The 23447-nt window shown below is 32.4% G+C and overlaps 2 protein-coding genes across 10 annotated transcripts in view; both read right to left on the bottom strand.

The window, feature by feature from the left end:
* Positions 1 to 867: 867 nt before the first annotated feature.
* On the bottom strand, positions 868 to 5131 carry LOC18047838 (protein DETOXIFICATION 27). Its single transcript, XM_006442777.2, has 8 exons — positions 4772 to 5131; positions 4088 to 4629; positions 3896 to 3982; positions 3606 to 3662; positions 1852 to 2090; positions 1546 to 1664; positions 1174 to 1263; positions 868 to 1056 (listed from the first exon to the last, which is right to left on the bottom strand). The coding sequence occupies exons 1-8, from the start codon at positions 5027 to 5029 to the stop codon at positions 1018 to 1020; spliced, it is 1431 nt and encodes a 476-aa protein (XP_006442840.2). The 5' UTR covers positions 5030 to 5131; the 3' UTR covers positions 868 to 1017.
* Positions 5132 to 12188: 7057 nt separating this feature from the next.
* Positions 12189 to 23447, bottom strand: part of LOC18048219 (DNA polymerase I) — a 13732-nt gene continuing 2473 nt past the window's right edge. For 2 of the 9 annotated variants that reach the window (XM_024188873.1, XM_024188879.1), the window contains 13 exons: positions 22850 to 22929; positions 22386 to 22424; positions 21450 to 21468; positions 19975 to 20028; positions 17993 to 18120; positions 17840 to 17908; positions 16730 to 16815; positions 15715 to 15824; positions 14808 to 14858; positions 14236 to 14294; positions 13643 to 13687; positions 13161 to 13235; positions 12189 to 12545 (listed from right to left, as the gene is read on the bottom strand). In XM_024188873.1, the coding sequence (XP_024044641.1) occupies positions 12423 to 12545; positions 13161 to 13235; positions 13643 to 13687; positions 14236 to 14294; positions 14808 to 14858; positions 15715 to 15824; positions 16730 to 16815; positions 17840 to 17908; positions 17993 to 18120; positions 19975 to 20028; positions 21450 to 21468; positions 22386 to 22424; positions 22850 to 22929 (938 nt within the window). In that variant the 3' untranslated portion in view covers positions 12189 to 12422. Of the gene's footprint in view, positions 12546 to 12871; positions 13016 to 13160; positions 13236 to 13642; positions 13688 to 13969; positions 14049 to 14235; positions 14295 to 14799; positions 14859 to 15714; positions 15825 to 16729; positions 16816 to 17839; positions 17909 to 17992; positions 18121 to 19974; positions 20029 to 21449; positions 21469 to 22385; positions 22425 to 22849; positions 22930 to 23447 lie in introns of those variants that run through there. The other 7 variants (XM_024188874.1, XM_024188875.1, XM_024188880.1 and 4 more) reach the window with 7 other exon arrangements.

The raw sequence follows: 23447 nt of genomic DNA, 5'->3' as shown, positions 1-23447 counted from the left end.
TTATAAATTTATTCACATCATATTTATGTCATATTAATTTACTAACGACCTATTTTTTAGAGTAATATTGATATATTTATTATTTTTAAATTAATTTTATTTTTTATATTAAATATATTAAACAAGTCAATATAATTGACATGATTAATAAATAGATTATATTCATATTTTAATGTATCGACATAATTAATAAATAGATCGAATTCATGTTAACTTAAATTTAACACGATATGGTTACATGAACTCACATCCATCCATGTGACCTAATGTCATTGTTCGTAGGCCAGGCATGGGTTTGAGAAAAGACAGCACCATGCCTCTTGTGATTATTATGTTCTTTATCCTTTTTTATATTGTTATGTTGATAAAGTTGGCTCACATGGTTATGATCCACCAATGCTCCACATATTGACATTGTAGGCCAATAACATCCCTGACACACCATGTTTTTTTAATAATATTAAAATCAACTAATATTAGATGGCAAATGCTAAGTTACATCCATGTACCTTACAACCCTCTCACATGAATAGTAAATGAACACTATTTATGTGAGAGGGTTGTAAGGTACATGCATGTAACTTAAAGGGATCCATATTAGATATATAATATTTAATAATTAGTGACACGTAATTAAGTTTCTACTTAAATATTCAAATTAAACATTCAAACTAAGTTTGTATGACATTTTTTTTTGGAGTTCTAATTACTTCCTGATCCAAATTGGAACCAAACTCGAGCAATTCGGATCTGTTTGAAGAAAAAACAAACGTGAGGGGAATTAAAAGAACTAAATAGCATAAATTAATAATTAAAAAAAAGTCAATTTTACTCACTAATTTATTCATTTAGCATAAGTTACAGGTCTATAAAAACTAACAATAGATCAAGAGAGCAAAAAACAAGATCTTAACCCATTAATACCTCTGGGTTATGACAATCCATTCTTTATGTTTATTGATATATAGAGAGATAGGGTGCGAGAGAGGTGAATTTATAAACATACGATACTACAATTCAGCACATTTCCTTACAAATCTTGCTTGCTTTCTCCGCCTACCCAAGTTTCACCATACAAAGTAAAAAGGTTAAATTAATGTTAGCTAATTAATCAAAAAATTTTACACTGATAAAGCACAATTGCTGCAATGATTAAAAGGACTATATAGTTACCTCTTTATCCCAGTCGCATCGCATTGTAATGACGGTAAGTATCAAGGTTTGGACTGCAGTGCCACCGAAAATCATTCCAAGCCAAATTCCCTAATTAAGGAATCCAATTTCAGTCGAAATAGGGAGTTTCTTTTCTACTTTAAAAATTTTCCAAATTCCCACTTTCTGAGTCCATTTCTAAATTTAATTCGGAATCTTATCATAATTGATGGCCATCTAAGTTGATGTCAGATGCTTATAATATGTATATAATTCTAATTTCTAAAGTTTTCGTTTTCTACTTTTGTCTTTCTGGATTGGGACTATTCCTTCGGAGTGGTCAGTCACCGAAAAAAAATGGGTGGTGGAAAGAAAAAGTTCAAATACACATACCTCGACACCTTGATGGAAGACCCATCCCATCAAAAATCCAAGGGGAACTCCAACAAAATAGTAGGTGCCTAGGTTTACGTATGCCACGTACGACTGCCATCCTGATCCCACAGCCACCCCTTCAAGAAGCCAATACAATTATACGTGAGTCGAATTGACTCTTTTGGGTAAACAAAAACAATTCCAATACAGGCTTGTTTTATAGTTATTTTTTTGGTTACCGTTCGATCATATTTTCCTGTCTAAATATCATTGTTTGGTAGAAAAATAGATAATTAGTAGGCTATATATATATGTATATATTACCTGAGAAAACTGGCTGAATGCTGTTTAGCAGAATGGTAAATGCTAAGAGGATCGACAATTCATTTACTGCTTGCAAGATAACTTCGCTTAAAGTGAATATCAAAGCAATTTCTTTGTGGTAAATCATTATCAGTAACCAGAAGAAGAGACCAATTAGGCTTGATGTCACCACTGATACTATTGTGGCAAATTTGGCTCCTTTGCCATTACCAGCTCCAAGCTCATTTGCAACTCTTACCCTGCATGCAGTGTATCATCATCACAAGCATTAACGTATAGCGTATCACCATTCCAAGCATTAACATATCTCTTTGTTCTCAAATACGTGCAAAACCATATCACAAGTTCACGTGCATAAATTATTATTTCAACATTTAGGTAATTGCCACGTGGGACATGTGTGCCTCTTTTTTAAAAAATATTATAGACCAAATTAAACTACTTTATGTCAGCAGACACACTGATGAATATTATTAAAGCGAGGGGTTGCCATCTGGTTTGCACGACATTAACAAATCAACCCTACTTTTTGTCCCCCCTCTTTCGCGTCGAATACTGGAAAAAAGAGAAAAGAGAAAAAAGAAGAGAAAAAAAAAAACAAAAAAACAAAAGAAGCATTCGAAAATTAATCCTAATACGAGAAAGTGCAGCTACAGGTTATACCCATGGTGTCGCATCAGTCAACAATCTGAACGCTCTTCCAGATAAAAATATCTAATTAAGTTGACCGCGGGGTCTAACTTATCCAGATGTCGTTCAAACTTCTAACCATGCACTTTTACGTGGCATTTCAGTAATGCTATATTTTTTAAAATAATTATTTTTAATTTTATTATTAGATAATTATTTTTAATTTTACTATTGAACAACAAGCTACAAAGAAAATTAATTAAATAGTTGGTAAAATTTATTTTTAAAATATTATGAATTTTAAAAATAGTCATGTACATTTAATAAATCTTATTATTAAACTGTTGTAATAATATAAATAATTGAGTTAGACATAATATTAAATAAAATTTATTTAAACATATATATATATATATATATATATATAAATTGTTTATTTTGTACATGTAATAATTGACAATTGAAATAAATATTTTATATATTAATTTTATTTTTTATATTGTCATCTCAATAAAATTAATGATAATAGTAATCTCTTTAAAATTAATATTTTTAAATTATAATTAATGAGGACAATTTTAAATTTTTATTATATATATGAGGATATATGTGGAATTGTAATAAATATAAAAGTGATTCTCAAAATTAAATTTTGAAAAACTACTCTTTCCCATATTTTCAAAATCTGTCATAAGATAGGGTGATTTTATAAAAAAATAATTACTAAAAAAATTTACTAAATATTAAAATTAATTTTTAATTTTTCAAAATTATTTTTGAATCTCACAAAGATTCAAAAATAATTCAAAACGGACGCACTTTAAAGACATGTGGGGCTGACAATGATGATGCTATGGATATGCACTTTTGAAAATTCATTACACAAAAAATGAGACAAAAATGGTGCGCGAGCGACAGATTTAGAAATTTAATTTATTGGGGTATAATAATACTTAATAAAATTAACTGTAATTATCATTTTCTTTTATAAATTTACCCTCACTCAAGACAAATTTTTTAAAAAAATTAATATGAAAATAAAGGAGCTGCTATATAAATCCGCCCCCGACCACCACAGGTTCATAATTAAGTTTTACAAAAGAAGGGAATAAGAGAGGTGTTACCCGGTTCCAGCAAGGAAGGCGAAAGGAATCATTATCTCCCAGCCGTTTATCGTCATGCTGCCAAATGAGACGCCCGCAATTCAACCAAAACCAATTTCATGATAAAATAAAAGTAAAGAGTTTGTGTACAAAAAGAATAATCGAAATTAAAAAAAATAAATTGTATCTCAAATAATCTATCATCAATTAACCCTAATAGACCAACGAAATGCCAAGTGACGTATTATTCAAAATAAAAATTATGTATCTCAATTTTGTGAACATATTATTACTATTGATCGTAGACATACCATATCGACAAAGCATCCACCGCAAGTTTTGGATTGGGAAGATTTCCTGTCATCAGCATCAATATTCTGTAATACCAATTCTCCAAGCTGTGATTTCAAAGTTCGGAAAAGTTATAATAAGATTTCAAGAGAAACCTTGAACAATTGACTTAATAGTTAAAATTTGTGGTTAATTAATTACGAAGAGCCTACCAAAGCATGACACCAGAAGCAGCAGAGAGTTTGACAAACTCCCAGAGACCAGAAAACGCCTCAGCGGAGAAACCAGTCCATGTAAGAGGACACCCTCCAAAAACAACGTAACCAAAGAGCCCAAAAACCAAAACCCACCAAGAAAAATTCAAAGTGTGGATTGTGGCGATCAAACCAAACTGCATTTTGTAAACAAAGAGCCAACACACAAAAATATGCACCAACAGGGCCACCAGAGAAACCCATGCAACCGCCAAGGTCTTAAGCTGGCATTGCAAGAATCTCTGCAAAGGAAACTGGAAGGCAAAGGAGAAATGAAGCGGCAACATCCACATAGAAACCGTCGCAGATAGCTCTGCCACGTCATTCGGCTGGCCCAATAGCTTCAATAATGGAGAGGCAAAAAGATACAGAGGCAAAAGCAGAACACAGCAAGTGAAAAGCACAATCCACGAACGTTGCATGTAGACGCCCAACATGTAATACTTTTTTGCCCCAAAAGCTTGCCCACACAGAGTTTCTAATGCACTTGCCATCCCCAGCTGGGAAAAAAAATCACAAACACTTGTAATTAAGAAGCAAGAAATTATGCCGTTTTGGTCGGAGTGATTTTCAAACAGTTTCATTTAATTGGAGAAAGACGGAGATAAAATGAAAGAGAGAGAGATTTTTTTAGTTGCGTACCAAGAGGCCGAAATTGAAAGCAACGATAACATTATTTGCAATGGAGATGGCAGCAAGTTCAAGATCACCCAAATGACCAGCAAAAGCTATAGTGACGACGGACATAGAGTAGGTGGCAAGGCGGCTAAAGATTGATGGACCAACAATGTGCCACAGCTTTTTAGATTCAACCCAAACCTTTCTTGCAAGTGTTTGATCTGCTGAATCATCTTCTAGTAAAGGAACCTCTATCTCTTCTAGTTCATTGTTACTAGGCATGGTTTTGGGGAAAACTTGTGTTTTTCCCCTTTTTGAGAATGAGAGAAAAAATAGTGTTAATTTAATCCGCAAGATAGCGCTGGCTCGTGACTTATATGGAAAATGATAACTCAAACCCAACCTACTAAGGCAAATGTTGCTTTCATCTTTAATTTAAATTTTAAGAGTATTTATTAAAAAATTTCAATTTTTATTTACTCTTTTGTGAGGTTAAAATGAGGTTAGGCTTGATTCTTCATCGTTACTCAAAATATATGCGCGGATAGTGTTGGACCAAATATATTGAGCTATGTGTACTTTGAAATAGAATGTAGTAGTCACATGATACCCATTGTCGTTCTGAGGTGCACTCAATTGTACAAACCAATATGATCATCAACCCATTACGAGTAATGGTATTCAAACAACAAAACGTTACTTGCAATTTACTAAATAAATAAATCAATTTTGCAGTTGTTTATGTCATCATTCGGTAAGTCTTCAATTGCTTTCACATTTTTCAAGTCATCGTTGTTCTTGCGAATCACACCCACATTACCTTTTATATTATTTATATTTGTAGCCATATTAAGGCTGTTCAAAATCTAATCTGATCTGCTCAATTCGTCTGATTCTCAAAAATTTGATCTGTAAAAATTTGATTTATGGGTTGGATTTAAAATTTGAAAATCCGCAATTGGTGAATTGAATAAAACATATTTATTTTGTTAAAACATAAAACTTATAAATGTGAGATTACTAGGGATGGCAATGGGGAGGGGACGGGACCAATCTCCCCATACCCATCCCCGATATTTTGCGTATGTCCCCGTCTCTTTCCCGTCTACATCAGAATTACTTGAGAGAATCTCTATCCCCTCCCCGAATAATAACAGGGGATCCCCACGGGTCCTCGATCCCTGAATAACTAATACATTTTTTTGTTTTTGATTTTGAGTTAATCATATTAAAATAAAAAATTCAAATAAAAGTAAAGTTTGAAATATATCTTACATTAATATCCATTACAAAAGTCACATATATTAAATTAGTAAGTAATGTAGCATGCAAGGGATACAAACTTCTTTTACAAACTATCATGAATAAATTAATAGTCTAATACAAAATTATTACAAATAAAATCTAATTTAGATTCAAAATTAACTTTTTCAATAGTGGCGTGGGCACTTTATAAATGTGGACTATTCCCTTTACAACACAATAGTTAAGTCGGAGCAAATATTAAATTAGATTATATTAGATTAGATATTGAAATTGTGATTCGTTGTGGGCAATTATAACATCTAAAAATAAATAAAAAATAGATTCAAGTTTAAAATATTTAATGAATATTAAAATTAAAACAAAATTTTTGGGTTAATAGAATTTACCCGGTTTTTTTTATATCCTAAATAAAAATTTAAGACTTTAATTAGTTAATTAGGTCTAAATGTTTAATAATATAAATATTTTGATATTTTTTATTTTTACCAATATTTATAATTTTATAATTCAAAATTTATTATTTATTTACTAGTAATTTTAAAAAATAAAAATAAAATTAAAATGGGTAAATGGGTATGGGATGGGGATTCCACCTCATTCCCGTCCCCTCCCCAAATAGGAAATTGGGTAAAAAAATTTTCATGTCCATTCCCCAAATAAGAAATTGGGCATGAAATTATCTCCATATCCTCTCCGAATGGGAAAAATCCCCGAGGGTACCCATCCCCGAATGAATTTTTGTCATCCCTAGTTTTAATGTATCTAAGAGGGTATGGGCCTTTAATGTGTAGAGACTTAAAAGTAATTTCTATTTTTATGATGGATTGAAACATGAATAGCTAAAAATAATAGAAAAAAGTTGTATGTATAAGTTGTCATAATCTCCAAGTCATACATATTATTCTATTCTTTCTGACATCTCATCATCAGAAAAAGAGCACAGAGAACATTAAAGAATTCTCTAAGAGAACATGTTGATCTGAAAGGCCAATCACAAGACTCCAGAGGACAATTAAGCATTATGCATTTAGGTATGCTTATGTATATTTTATTTTTATTCTTAGTAATACAACATAAATATTTTGAAATATAGATAATAATTTTCACTAAAAGATTTCTTATTTCAATAGTTTATGTCATCATTCGCTAACTCTTTAGTTTCTTTAACATTTTTCAAGTCATCATTGTTCTCCCGAATCACACCTCACCTTACCTTACATATTATATATATTTGTAGCCACATGCATACGACATGTAATAATAAGTGATCTAATAGGCTAGTTTTTTTTTTAATATTTATATATATAATATGCATATACATATTATATATACGTGTGTGCGTGCGTGTGTATATATATTTATCTGGACAGAAAAAAAAATATTATTATATTTTACCTATAAAAATGGAAAAAAATTCATTATTTTCCTTTTTTTCAGAGTAATCCTTCCTAAATGTGAAAACCAAATGTCTAAGGATGGGTTCTACTTAATGTGAATATGTATAACGCATCATATGCCGCTCTATAAATGAGTGGATAACATCAAATCTATATATGAACGACATTAAAGAGTGGTTGCACGATCGATTAAATATAACTGTAAAGGGATATTTGATTTCTGTTAAAGTTATATCAATAATATGCTTTTTTTAAAGGAATTATATCGAACATTGGGTGGAAATATCATTTGAAGATATATTGACGCATAAGTTCACTTTCGTGATCGTTATCAAAATGTTTATTGTAATGTATTGATTGTAAAGGGATTTAAACATCTGTTATAAATTTGACATTATTATTTAAAGAAATGAAAAAAGAAAAAAGAAAAAAGAGCCCCTTCAATTTAAAAGAGTATTAAACCATATAATTTAATAATTTATTTGCATGAAAAACAAAATGAAAACAGCCGTAGTAGAGAAGAATTATCTCTCTCTTTATATATATAAATATAGACACACACACACAACAGGAGTTCCCCATTGTATTAAAGTACGGAAACGATATTGCACATTTACACAACATAATGTGATAACATTCCTTCACTTTAATAATCGAATTCAATATTTGATTCCACAATTCGACCATTGATTTAGGTCCAAGTAATGAGGCCCCATCTTGTTTTTAGTTGGTGTACTGAAACCACTGGAAAAGCATATGATCGCATGAAAACCCGTGGGGAAAACGAATATATGCATTGCTAAATTTTAAATTCGACTCCGGTAGGACCGGTACTGCATGCATCATGTAAATAATATCATTCGCAAAAATTTTGACGGCTTTCTTTTTAATATGTCCTGAACGACAAAAAAAAAAAAAAAGACTGAAAAAATAGAAACAACATGGATCAGTTCTCTCTATATATATACCCCGTACATTTAGAATGAATTTTCAGCTTCATCGGCCGCCATCGACTCATTGCAGGACTAACTTTTAGGATCAGATACTGAACGTGAACGTGATATGAGAGAATGTGACCATCGATCATTATATTCTCTAATTTATATGATCGGCAGTTTGTTAAAAGCTCAGAATCTTGGATTAAAAGGCAAAAGAAAATCTGATAGAGTAGATCTGTTAAATATAATAGATTGTTTTGTACAGAAGGAAAACGAGTGCAATAATTTAGACACGGCTCTGAACGTTTATTCCAGTCGCATCGCATGGTACTGATGGCAAGTATCAATTCTTGAACTTCTGTGCCGCCGAAACTCCTCCCTGCCCAAATTCCCTTTCAGTTAATGTTCAATTTTCTATCTACAAGTGAGCACAAACCAAATATCAATGTAGGGTATGAATAATTCTAACGACTCAGTGCATGGTGTGCTTGAAGTTACTCTAAATGAAGTGGTGAATTTGGCTCATAATATCGGATTTGAACCGTATGATACTGTTTCAGAGACCTTGACAAGACTATCAGAAACTTCATGGCCGTTGGTAGTGGGGTCAAAATTTTGCATATTTGGTTCCCAAATCGCACTAAAAGTAATTTCCTAGCTCTATTATTAAAGTTGTTTTATTTTTATCTTTCTTATAGGAAACTTTGACTTAGCTTCCCTTTTCTGCATTTCGGCCATTCTGCAATTTTTAGCAGCTATTCGGTAATAAAATTGAGAATCTTCATGTGTGAGGAATTTGGGGGTATTTCAGGAATTACAGTCGCTTAAGGTATTTTAGTAATTCCACACGCTAGGAAATTAATAATGGTTAATTGATTGGTTCTATGATGCATTAGATCTTGGTATTTACAATGAAAATGTGATCTATTATGAACTTGTAATTTATGTTTGATTGATTGAAAGCTTAATAGCTTCGACGAAAAAGTAAATACAAATGGTACATATGTGAGTGCTAGTTAATTGAGACGAGTTAGTAAAATCCCATTCACATAAATGGAGAAAGAATTGAATTACTTTATCAGTTGGCTTTGTGCTTCTTTTTCCGTGAATCTCGGTGAATTAATTTGCATGTTAACTCTATAGTTAAAAAATAGTTCATAGAAAATGTAAAAAGATCAATGTGCTTTCGTGCTGTGTGAAACTTGACTAATCAACAGATATGGTGTTCACTTCTCGCCCTACTGTGTCTATTGTCTATTTCTTATTCACTTAGATTTTTTTTTTACTGATTTTGGCGTCGACCGGATACCCTTTCGAAAACGAAACTACAAAAGAAAACTTGAACACTAGTTATATGTATTGTCAACAAAATCGAAGACGTTATACTATTGCTCCTAGACTTATCCGGGTGGAAAGAAAAGTATTTTTGCATTTTAGCTACAAAAATGGAAAACAAATTTTCATTATTTTCCTTCGTTTTCGGAGAAATTCTTCCTAACGCGAAAACCAAATGGTTAAGCATGACTTCTACTTAACGTGTATATGTATAACGCATCATACGCCGCTCTACAAATGAGTGGATAACAAAAAATCTTTATATAATAGATTGTTACAACTTGCTCATAAAAAGAGTTGATACTGCTAGCTAGATAGCTCTTACCAATACGAACCTTTCAATCTTTCAAACCTCTTGTATTTTTCTGATAGAATTTTCATCTAATCGGTTCAATGATCTCTTAGATTGTGCCCTTCAGTATGGCGATGCAATCATATCACATCTCAACTAGTTATGTCTTTATTTTTTCTTGCAGAGTTTAGCATAAGAAGGATTCTCTTAAACTTTTAAAGATTTTATACCATATTTCTTTGAAAATAATGTATAGATATATATAATTTCATTTCTTTATTCTTTTAATTTATTAATCATTAATTATCATATAACCATAAATTTTTTTGTTTAGATAAGGTTCATCAACAGAGAATTTTAATCCTTCTTATTACCCCTAGACAAATGGAATAAATGCAACTACGAGAACATAGCAAAGAGGGCCTTAAAATATAAAATGAAGGGTTCCAATAGCAATGCATTTTTGTTTTTTAAACAAGAAGGCCCAACTTTATGAACATTAAAGATTGGTCCCGTGATGAACATTGAACAGTCTAATCATTAATCAACGTGACTAATTTCTTGGTTAATTTTCCAATAATTTTCTCCACATAAAAATAATTACGAAACAGATTATAAATGACACAACAAGAAACTATCAAGAATTTAATTGATTTCTTCTGTTTTGATGCATGCTTGTGCATTTCTTATGCATATTATTTTTGTTGATATGCTATGACATGGCCTACACGTTATATCCACAGATTTATCTTAATAATCAACGTATGATTGATTGCTTAAATAATCTTGGTTGATTAGAAAAATAACTAATTGTATTCGTCGCGCATGCAATTCTGTGACATATGGTGGGAAGCTGCCAAGCTCTTCGACTTTACCCCTTGCATTATCTTTAGGGTTACAAAACTTATAAATAATTAAATATAAAATACAACTACAAACAATTGTTAAGAAGATTTCACATAATGTTCATAGACAAAAAATGATCAAAATCCATTGTCTTTTGTCAAAATTTGTTCATTTCCTCTCTCATGTTTAAGGCCCATCAACATTCTTTGCTATTAAAAAAAAAGTTTATTAACTTAATCTCAGCTTTTTTGTTTCTTTTACTATTTTACTATATATATATGTGTGTGTGTGTATTCAATCAATGGTGGATTTTATTATATTAAAAGATAAAATAGTAAAGATACCACCAAAAAAAAAAAAAACTAACATCCAACGAATTTCAACAAAAATACCACATACCTCACAATTAAAAAAAAAAAATCACATTTATTCGTCTCGTCAAGAATTTTAAAACAATAAATTATGTCTCCATGTAATATCCCATGTCAAGTTGGCGATCCATTATCTCTCTTCCTCAGAAAAAACCATAAAATGAGACCAACTAGAACTACTACCACGAGACTGATCATGATGGCACCACCCACATCAATATCAATATGGAATTCGTTTTTCATTTTGAAGCCAAAAAGCAAGAATTCAACACGAAAAGAATTTGATGATTGCCTCTCTATATATATTTTGATCTAGCTCGAAATAATAAAGGATTATTATTATTATTATTATTTAACATAGCAATTAGCATGACAGGATTGATACGCACTAAATGCTTTTTGTAATGACAGTATTAATGGATATTTCATGCTTTTGTAATGATATTTTCATGTGCTATTTTAGCCCTATATTTACTCATGTGCTTAACACAATATGTAATGACTAAATATCAACCTTAACACACACGTGGTAATAATTTATTGAAAATAATATATATTGAAGACTTCCTCTAGAGACCTCCATTTTCGCCCATGACTTAATTCAACATTTAGCAGATAACATATTTTAAAATTAAAAAAAAAAAAGGGCAGCACGCATGCTCCCTTTTTAATATGAGGTGAGACAATTGGCCCCTCTTATGCATTATCCTTATCACTTGGACTTTCTCCTGGAAAAAAGGAAGAAACACTTTTTTTTTGTGTTAGGTTCCTAGATTACTCTCTTGTAAATTAAAAAAAAAAAAAAAAAAGAAGTTTCTCGATTACAATTTCATCTCCCAAATGAATTTTGCATGCTCAGGGCTTATAATTAGCATCTTATATACCTGGTGTTTTAATTTTAAGTTCCTAGATTCAAGTGATGTCTAGATTATGATGATATTAGATTGAAAAAAAGAGAGGAAAAAAAAAAGACAGAATTTTTTCACATTTCATGCCAAAAGAATATCGCCGCCCCTGTTTCCTCATTATGTTCCTCTCCTTCAATGGAACAAATAAGTTTGAAAGAAAAAAGGTTTGGACAACATAGATGAGAACTTGTGTCACCCACATTCTGAGCATTATAATCAACAAATGTAGACATATGTACCGTACTCTCAGCTTCAGCGTTGGGTAACTCTGGTTCTCAAACAAGGTTAGGCAGCTCATTGAGTATGAGTGTGTAAGACAATTTCAACACTGAGCTTCAAGTTTCTTCCACAAATATATGGCTCTCCTTATTATTGGATCGGCCGAAAACCCCTCTGCATAGGCACTTATGGCAGTCAACAGGCTTGTGAATTTCTCCCCATTATCCTGTACCAGTCATGATTTACTTTCAGCTCAGAAAGGATTCACATTGTCTTTGTAATCTATTGTTAAAACCAGATTTCTTAAAGGTGCAGAAGTTCTGATACTACACAAGTCAAGGATTTTCGATGGACCGAGGAAACCTTACACAATCCTCTGACATTTTTTGTTAAAACATAGCAAATGCCAAGAACCAATAAGAAAATTTAAGCACACTACAGCTTTAGATGGCAAAGGAACCTTCCCAATTTTTTTGAAATGCTGTCAGAGTGTAATAGTGAAATTCGTAAAGTCAAATCAATCTTCAGCTAAAAGATGAATTCATTGATCGTGCAAGTGTGCAAAATATGTGTGTGCGTGTAACTTATAACAGTACCTAGACACTTTTCAAAATTATGGCAGTGCTAGATTTCAGGAGATTTGATTTGGTAGCCTAGTGCATATGTAACATTCAATGTCCATCTGGCTCCACGAAACTGATTTCAGAAAACCCATAAAAGACCATAATTCAGACAGGACTCAAGATTGCTGGTTAACATGGCAAAAAGTTTTAACATGCAATTAGTAAACATGTCATACAGTGACTAAATAACTAACATCCCTCGAGTGATTAGTACAAACCTTTGGTTTTTCAAATGCAATATCTCCAGTAGTAAATGGTACCATGTAGAACGGAAGATCACAGCGTAGTAATGCCTGGCATAATATAAATTCTAAATATCAAAATAAAGCTGGTACAACATATGCTCCAGGAAATCAAAATCATGAAATTGGCAATACTATCTCATCCAGAACGTAATGCAACATAACTCAAGGGTGTTCATATGGCAAAAGTTGTAAATTCTTGCTGGTAGAAATTTCCAGCATCAAGTAATAGTAGAAACCATCAAGATTGAGTTGAATAGGTGATATGGAAGGTAGCATTTTCAGCGACCAATTGTTGATAGATAGAACGCTATGTACCGTTAGGAAACAACATTGTTGTATAACCTTAACTTATGAATTCCATTAAGTAGAATTTCAAAAATATGATGACATTAGTGGAGAAATTAAAAAGATCATATTTAAACAAGATAACAGGTGGAAGAAGCAATAATAATTACCAAGTTCTTGCTTAGAACAGCTTGATCAGCAAAAGTCATCAACGCCTGCAAGAGATAAAGGAACAAAAGGTTTTGAACCATGATTTTACTATAAATTTTGATCATAAAACACCACAAGGGTAAGTGAAAGCAAGATGAGGCTAAAAAAAAAGGGGGGGTTGGGGGGGGGGAACCATTTTAATTGTATGCCATCAGGATCATTTAAAATTTAATCAAGTAAAAGCAGCAAATATCAAGCTGAATCAGAACCAACTTAAAGCCAATGCATTCCAACTGTCTTTTGGGTTTAAATTGTCAAGACATAAATATGATAGGTACTTAGATTCATACCGCATAATCAGTAAATGTCTGCTTGTCACTGGGGGTATTTTTCTATCCAACAAGAATCCTAACCACATCATTACGCCTGGATGACCATATAAATTCAATTATAGAGGCATTAATTGGAGACTTATGGTCAACTACACTGGAACAAGCACCAACAATCTCCATCTAATGACCCAATTCACCCCACTCACTAAAAAAAGAAGAAAATGAAAAAAAATAAATAGATACATAAAATCTTGAATAATGTTATAAGTAGTTAATGCTACCTTTCTCGTACGTTCCTCCTCAACTTGATCAACACATTGCAACAAATTCTCCAACGATCCTACGAACGAAAGTACGAGCAAGTCAGGATATCAAGAAAAATAATTTCAAGGACAGGCAAGAGAGTTAAATAAAAAAAAAAATTTGGAACTAATACGCTCAACTAAAGAGGTAATCCTAAAGAGGTAACTCTATAATCTGTAGTCACTATGATTACCCGAATTTCTATCAAAGGGCTAGTTTAGAACCAATACACTTGTGTTGTAGTGTTGATTCATGGATATGCTATGGTCTAAACTTTCCAATGTACCTAATACTATTCCTTTCTTTTCTCGAAAGATTTACTAACCTAAATAAGAGGAAGTAAATTATTGTATTATCCACTCCGGGCCACTAGCAGTAAGAAAAAAAGGAGATATAAAATAAAATTAAACCACGCTCTAGAAGTGCATTGAAACTCAAATTATGGATGTTGAAAGAAATTTTCACCAGTTTCATGTTATAAAGAATGCAGCTATATGTATACCTTGCTTTCACATTTCAGAAAAACATTCTACATTAAATACCAACATACCAAATTTTGTAATGAGTTGCACCGCACGAACGTCTCCAATCCCTTCAACTCCTGAATTTACAAAGTAATAATGCATCAATCAATAGAATTTAAGGCTTGCTTGGACCTTGAAATATATAAGTGAAAAAAGAAGTTAGTTATTAACATATTAAAATTTGCTTCCTTTCTGAAGCAATCCAAAGCAATCGTTTCCTTCCCTCACTCGTTCGGAAACCGAAATAGTACCTGAACGTGGTCGTATCTTACATTTGGAATTATTCAAGCTTTAGGATTTTGCTTTAACCATGCCATAATTTTTTTTTTTTTCCTTTCCTCACCTCCTTCCAGGAGGTTATCTTTAGTAAATTACCTTATCCACTTCAAATAATTATTAAGCAGTAACAAAGAACATATAGACGTACATCTATTTTGAAGAAAAAGAGGAAAAAGAAGAACAAATATAGAAAGAACAATTGACTAAAGCATAGTCCAAATATAAGACAAGAGGTGAATTACTATTCCTTTTTTTCCAAATTTGTATGTGCAAGCAAATTCTAGGACTCAGTGTTTCATTAATAATTTCATAAAACAAGCTACATATTTTTTCTATAAAAGACGATTATGGTGAACATAGAAAACTGCACCATATAGAGAAACAGCAATTTACTGAAATAAGACGTTAATGCCAGACTGAAATTGGTGGACACAACCTTTCAAAAACATTAAACAAAAGATCAGCGGACACAAACATGTTCTAGTCTATTTGTTGCAGACAGCATAGCGTAACTCATCATTTTGAACTCATGAATAATGCATGAGCAACTGAACAATCAAACTTAATGTAAATTGCAATATCGAATGAACTTTGGCATTCAAATGAAGAGGACTTCAAGAAGTAAATTACTCCAATGACATAATAGAGTAGTACCTGGAATATTATCAGCTTTGTCACCCACAAGAGAAATCACATCGACAAACTGCGAAGGTTTCAGTTCTCCATACTTTCTAGCAAAATCCTCCATCCCAAATGAAGCCATGCTGCGCAACCAAAACCATAAACAAAAAACCCAGATTAATAAGAGGAATATAATGTATATTTGTCTGTGTGTGTAGATAAAGACACATAAACACACAGATAGAGATAGAGATAGATATATTATTTAAAAGAAAAACCAAATTTTGTTAGGAAGCAGAAAGCAAGAACAACCAAGAAACTCTAACAGGCACAAAAGGAAAGAAAGATAAAAAAAAAAAAAAAAATCTTTCACATTCTAAATCACTAATCCTCAAAGGCAACTCTTTCAAAAAATAATCTTTTATGATCACACATAACAGCAGGCAACTTCTCAGAAGCAAAAAGTTTACAACCAAAAAACTTAAAAATAAAAAAAGATGATTAGGATGATGATGGTTTATAATACTGGTTAATTTTAAGTCTGAAAGGAGGCTACTTAGATGTCAAGAAAACAATGCAAGATGCGAGATATACTAAAATTATTTTCAAAAAGATGATAATGATGATGGTTTAGAATACTCAATAGTTTTAAGTCGAAAGGGAGCTACTTAGATGTCAAGAAAACAATGCAAGATGTGAGATATACTAAATTTTTTACTAATAATAAAGATTCAGAGCTAAAAGATTTAATGAGATGCACCATCTGTTCATCATCAGGATTCCTTAACTGAACCTAGCAGGAGATGCAATTTGGAATACAGAGGTCTATCACAGAAGATTTTTAAGCACGCAATCTTAATATGATTGAGAAATTACATGATTTGAGAAATTATCTTTTAAGCAAAAGAAAAAAAAAGGAAAAAGCAAAAGGTATTCATAAACACAGTGAAAAAGGAAAACATATAATAGAAATTGAAAGGCTCATTCATTAGTCAATACTTCAAACTTTTAAATAATTGATGTAAAGTTGAAGAAGATTTATACTAACTCAAATCCACGGGGTGCAATCCGTAGAAGACGTAATGAAGGCGAGAGAATCTGAAAGAAGTCTTTATCTGGGGAGACAACTCGTACCTGTCAGAAGAAAAATTAAATCAAGAGGAAACGTTAAGAGTGGGGATTTCGGAGAAGAATATACAGAAGAAAGCTGTTATTATATTATGATGGCTCTTATTTGTTCTCAAGAAAATTATGCCTGTTTGACAGAGAAAAATAAACGACAAACATACAACTGTCAGATGCTTCTTTTTTTTTGGGTTAAAACTTTAAACTGGGGAGAACAAAATACAGTAGGAAATATGGTAGTGTGATGGCCCTTCTCAATTTAGAAAAATGCTTCTTTCCAAGGAAACAAGAAATTTTGTTTAAAAGAAAGAAAGATGCCGGAAGTGGGCCAAAAGTCCAAGGGAAGAGAATAAGTACAGCCAAAAAGCAGAAAGGACCAAACTCATAAAATAACGGCTTCCCAATTTTCCTCAATTAAAAAGAATGGAATATTCTTGATTTCAGTTCAGATCGAGGCCCAAAGGGAAGCAAGGAAAAAAGCCTTGTTCAACAAATTGAGAGGGGGAAAAAAGGCATCTTGCTGGACCTCCTCCCTAGCTTCTTTAAAAAATTTCTCCTTTCTTTCCAACCAAAAAACTGAAGAACTTGCCAAACCACCAGACTTCTGCAATGCAGTTTCCTTTTTACCACCCGCAATTGCATAAAAATTCTAAAATTTATTGCCCTTTTTTTAATAACCCAAAAATTACTTCATGAAGCACCTAAACTTAATTAGCGAGAGTTTCAGAAACCCTACAGCTTTTAATGGACAGGAAGACTGTGGGAAGAATAAATCTCAACGAGGGGGCATCAAGGGATTTCAAACCTCTGACCTCTTGGTTAAATATTAATCCAGTAACATTACATGAAAGTTTTCTCCCCAGAAGAAGGAAGGGGAAGGAATATTCAGATTAAGAGTACAAAGAAGAAAAGGCAAAAACAAATCAACTTGCTCTCTCTCGTTTTTTCAACAAAGTATCAATCTTCTAATGCATCAAAATTAATTGAGCTTAGCACATGAGCATTTTTAACAATTACATGCAGAGTTAATTACCTTGAACCCAGCATCAACACTCCTCACAGCCAATGTCCCAATCACATCGTCAGCTTCCACACCAGGTACCTGCCTTTGAGTAAGCTCTCATAACTAGGTTTCAAAGATTATCAGGCTCAACTAACCATAAGCATCTTCGTACATGACATTTACCTCAATCACCTTAACGGACATAGCCTTGATGGATGCTTTCAAATATTGAAGCCCCTGAACTATAGTATCAGGTGTAGGGGGCCGGTTGTTCTTGTATGAAGGGTACAGAGTATGACGAAAATTCATGCCTTCAAAAAGATTAAGAACATATATTATCAGACATACTATACTATTGAGAAGAGTAATCAAATTTGTACAATATTACATACCCAAAAACATAAAGGCCATAAATTCCATATATATATATTTATATGCATGTTAGTCAATAACAAACTTGAAATTACTAAGTATGAAAAAATTAAATTCAAAATGAACTAATAGAAGAAGAAGACAAGCCAACAGACAAACAAAAGAGAAGACAAAAGGTCAAGGCTGTAAAAAATACAATAGCCTACAGAGTTAGTGAAAGAGGTAAGGCCGATGTGCAGCTTCAAGCAAGCATAATCGTTAAGAGAAGTAAAATAATAGAAGAAAAACAGAAATAATTACGTAAATTTTGATTTTGTGAGTTCTTCACAATTTTAGTACCAAAGATAAGACCTTTTATGAATTCCTTTGTGAAGGCCTGGAGAAACAAATGCATGATCAAGGGACTTGTTCCAGCTGACATGACTTGTAAAGAGTGCAATTATATAGAAATATTCCACAGCATGCAGGATATGACCGCCATATACTGCAACTTGCCGCCAATATGACAGAGACAAGTCCAGAGAACAAAGATATGGAAATGCTACACACCCTTTATTCTTTGCCGAGGGAAGTGACTTTAGAGGAGAATTAGCATATTTCCAGAGAAGAAAATTTTAACAGAAAAGAAAAACTGAAGGTTCAGCAGATTCAGAGAAAACAAAGATATCCAGTGACTCCATACGATGCTGAGTATTTTCAATACCACACCAAGCCATCAAGCATGTTTGGTGTTGTGCAATCCCCAAACTAAATAGCTCAAGATACATATCAGCGCAACCGACACACGCAGCATCACTCGAGTATTAAGGACCTCTGCGAGGCACACAGCACCCTACCAATTTTTCAGGGATCTTATGGCATATGAACTACAGATTTATATATTTATTGTGCAAAAAACTTAAATCAATTGTTGGACAATTCTCTCACACAATTAAAGAATATTTCTTCTGAAGAATAGCAATTAAAAAAATACATTTTTCTCTATAAAATAAGAGCCCAAGCTCCAGAGAATTTTTCCATATACACCAAATTCACACCACAGAAATAACATTTCATGTCAAGCATGTTTGGTCGAGATAATATAGTGAGTTGTCCAGTGGTTCTCTAAGGGAATAAAGTTTCTAAACTTTTGCAAGCTATGGTAGAGAAATCCACCACCATGGAGAAAGCAGCATAGAATTTCTCATAGCATCTTCTCAAACATCATAATTATATAAGTTGTTAAAATGACAAGGCATGATGTAATGCCTTGGAAAGTCACATGTATAGCTTAGGAGATTCAATCATGCGTCTTCCATTATTTACTTGCACACAAAATTGAAGAATAAAAAAGCTTCCAATGTTTCAAGATCAGGTACCATCATAATATATGTGTTAAAGAGTTTTAAAAAAAGAAAAAAACTCAGTCCTAATTAACAAATGTGTACAGTAACAAAAAGGAAAATTTTATATAAGATAAAAGCAACCGAAATATTCAAATTTGCCAAGCATAAGATGTAGGATATTTAAATAGCTTTTGAACTGAATGTTTAACTTGAAAAACATTGACAATTGACCACAAGCTCCATATAAGTCATGCACATCCATGTCTGTCATATATGTATCATGTCTTATATTATATGATAGAAAGCCTCTCCATAAGAGCCCATATGACTCACCCATTTATCATTCAATTTTTTGCTTACAAACATGGTTTCCTATCTTATCAAGGAACACCCAACCTTATCCACTTATTCATTATAACAAAGGAAAGAAAAAAGGAATAGTAAAAACCCAAAAAGGAGGGGGGTTACCTTTTGCCATGACATTTTCTTTTGAAGAAATAGAAGTATGACCAAATGCAAATCCTGAAAAGAAAAGGCTTGTTTCAAAATTTTGCTTTGAACAACAGACAGCTTCACAAACCAAACTACCCCGTACCTAGTGTTATTTCCCTCTGACCAACAAAATGGTACATGTAGCATCTAATAAGACAAAACCTTCAAAGTAATTGTGTCCAGTTGCACTAACATTCAACAGCAATATACAAAAGCACAACTCCACCCATAGAACATTACGTACTTATACAACAACTAACAGAAAAAACACAATTTGAAACACCCAATGTTCAGTTAACAATCTATTCAAAAAAAAAAAAAATGTTCAGGTAACAATAAAAAATGACAGCCATAATTTCTACGCATCAATGCTATGATTAAAACCAAGATTGTGCACTCAAAGATTATACTTCATAAGGGTTCTAGAGTGATTTTACAAACTAATAGTTTGAGGCTCAAGCTTCTGAAGTATGAGTTAATGCCTCTTCCTTCAAGCCGTTTGTGAAAAATGTCCACGGAACTCTCGAGAATTAGTGTTCATAATTTATCAGTGTCTGATGAATAACATCCATTCATTATCTCTGGTGAATATATTGTCAAACCAGAGTCAATTAAGAACTGCTTTGCTCACCACAATATCCAACGTATAAGCCTGAAGCGCCTGAAGTCATCGAGACATAACCAATCCATTTGGTGATTCAGGAACAGTGGTCCCAAATTCACCAATTTCATTACCATAACCAGAGGGAATAATAAATCATAAACCGCCCAACAAAGATGAGGTTGCACAAGCCTAAATGAGGATGGGATGCACTAAACAACTCTAGCCTTCTGAAGCTACAGTAATCAAGCTGATCAGATAACTCCAGCAAAAGCATTAAACTGACAAGATCTATTGAAAATTTCTTTCCTTTGGCAACTTGATATAAATTTCCAAATCCATTTATATCTTTAGAAAAGGAGGAGACCAAGAGTTCAGAAGTTAAAAAGAAATAGCATCTTGTGCTAAAGAAGACCGCAAATTCTTTTTCACAATTAAATAAAATTGCTCCGTATGATCTCCTAGTCATTTATACTTTATTAAATAAAAAATTTGATAAAAGTTTTGGAGCAAGGTTAAATAGTTAATTATCAAATTAAAGAGATATTTATTTTTTACATAGGATCCAAATAAGGACAAAAATTTTAAATAAATTCATCAGAATACTTAGGTTGTACTATGAGTGATATGACGACACAGATGGAAATGGTTTAAGAAAATACATCTGAGGACAGCTGGACACAAAAACATTTAAGTATAAAACCACTATTTTGGACAGACATAGAATTCAAAATAGAATGCAAACCAGCTTATACTGACCAAACATAATGCATTTGAGGGAATTAAACAGGCTAACAATTGACAAAAACCAAGAGTTATATATAAAATGTCCCAAAATTTTTTAGCTCACCATCATGATCGAACACCACCTGAAAGGAGAAAAAAGGAACAATGAACTAACAAGAAGAACTCCAACAAAGATGAGAAAAACAATTATAAATATACAGTAACAAAAAAAATATAAATGAAACAATAAAACTGTAAAAAAGAACATTATTTTGCTACATTTCAACTGATAAGGAATTACTTTTTTTTAATTTTCAAATACAATCCCAAATGATATTTTTAACCTGTTTCAGAATTTGTTTAAAAAGAAAAAGGCCTGCAGAATTTCACCTAAAAATCCGAAGCATCTAAAATACCTTTTTTCCCATGAACTCTTACATTATTTGTAGGCATTTTACATCTATGCACGTCCTAAGCCAAACTGAACCTATGATCTAAAGGAGATAGGTGACATTTTAGTATGGACACAAGGTGTAAAACATGACAACTAAAATTTGGAAGCAAAGACACAGGCATAAGCATTCTAGTTTGGGCTTTTCTAATAAACAAACATATACAATAAACTGCTATTTATTTGTTTTACTTATAGAAGAATCATATAACGTCAAACAATAATCAAGCAAGTGTTTGAAACTTTTATGGCTTTTTATGCCACCCTCATGTTTTAGGGCGAATCTAGGTGCATGCATATTCCTGAAACTATCTGCAGGAGTGTCCAAAAAAATAACAAAGTTATACCTATTGAATGCTTGTTTTAGGTAAAAAATCTTTTATCTTCACATTTATCCACCACTAATCTCTACCAAGCTCTAGCAATACCAAGAGATTGTGTTAGTTTGACCATTGCTCAACTGGAAAAAAATCTTCAACATTACAAAACCACTCAAGAGTCAGAAGTGGACATGTGATTCTGACAATGCATATTTAAAACATAAACATAACCTAAAGTTTAGATAGGAACGTGAAACATAGAAATACAAGATGGAAAAGAAAAACATACCGCCACATGTGAAGGGATAAACTCCAAAACATCAATAATCTGCAAGGGAGAGAACAAGCAAAAAAAATCTTAGACGCAAGAAACTTGAAATAAATTTGGAAAGTATAAAATTTTAGGCCTATCATGCAGCAGAGTTTCACTAAAGCAAATTGAATTTTATATTAAATACAAATCAAGATTTATAAGCAGCATGATTACTCAGTAAAGTTATCATCAAGAGATTTCCTGGATAATTCTGGTCAAAAGATAACAAATACCTATGGCTGCATATCAGAGTATCAACAATCCATGTGGTCTAGATTCATGATACTATATTAGAAAATTAGCTCTCAGCATAGCATGGGAATTTCAAGCCTGAACATATTTCTCTAAATTAGAGAAAATGATTATGCAATTACTAAAGCCTATTCATAAAGGAAAACAATCCCTATTGCCATGAAGATCTAAAAGTAAACATCACTCACAAGAGATAGAGCAGAAAATATAGTTAGAACCCAATCCCCATTGCCATCAGCATGTGACAGATGACCATGATGCAACTTTGCTGCTTTCAATCAGAAGAAGAAAAACTAATAAGTAGGGGAAATTATTTTACTATATTCCACAAACGTAAATAGAAAAGTAGAAATATCAGTAAAAGAAAGCGCAGGATTAACAAGAATACAATGTCAAATAATATGCACCAGATAAACAACACAAAACCCTTGAGAAACATTTTCATGAATACAACCACAAAGAAGATATTTTTCAAATAAAAAAATTAATCATCATACTCCTCTACTTAATTCATCACAACCGTTTTTCCATCAACTCTCTAACTTGCCGTCCCCTCATACAATTCATAGGCATTAGTGACACAGTCACCACACCACTTCTGCTAGGGATGAACTAATACGCTTGACAAACTTCTATCAAGCCAACTACATTTATGATTCAAATTCATGAATGACGTGCTCAACCAAAAATGTTCTCATAACTTCATAAAAAAGATATTATTACAACAAAGCGAGTTGTGAGTTGTTGAATCTTAAGCCCCCCGCCCCCCCCCCCCCCCCCCACCAC

This window comes from Citrus clementina, unplaced genomic scaffold (assembly GCF_000493195.1).
Source record: "Citrus clementina cultivar Clemenules unplaced genomic scaffold, Citrus_clementina_v1.0 scaffold_3, whole genome shotgun sequence".
Classification (NCBI taxonomy): domain Eukaryota; kingdom Viridiplantae; phylum Streptophyta; class Magnoliopsida; order Sapindales; family Rutaceae; genus Citrus; species Citrus x clementina.
Note: the sequence above shows the minus strand (reverse complement) of the source record. Positions and strands in the feature narration are given on the sequence as shown.

Bases quoted from the DNA above. Each gene is read 5' to 3' on its own strand.
- LOC18047838 (XM_006442777.2), bottom strand. From the start codon at position 5,029: ATGCCTAGTAACAATGAACTAGAAGAGATAGAGGTTCCTTTACTAGAA. The intron at 4,630-4,771 runs GTACGCAACTAA...TTTTTTTCCCAG, and splicing joins CTTTCAATTTCGGCCTCTTG to CTGGGGATGGCAAGTGCATT. The intron at 3,983-4,087 runs GTAGGCTCTTCG...TTGAAATCACAG, and splicing joins GCTTCTGGTGTCATGCTTTG to CTTGGAGAATTGGTATTACA.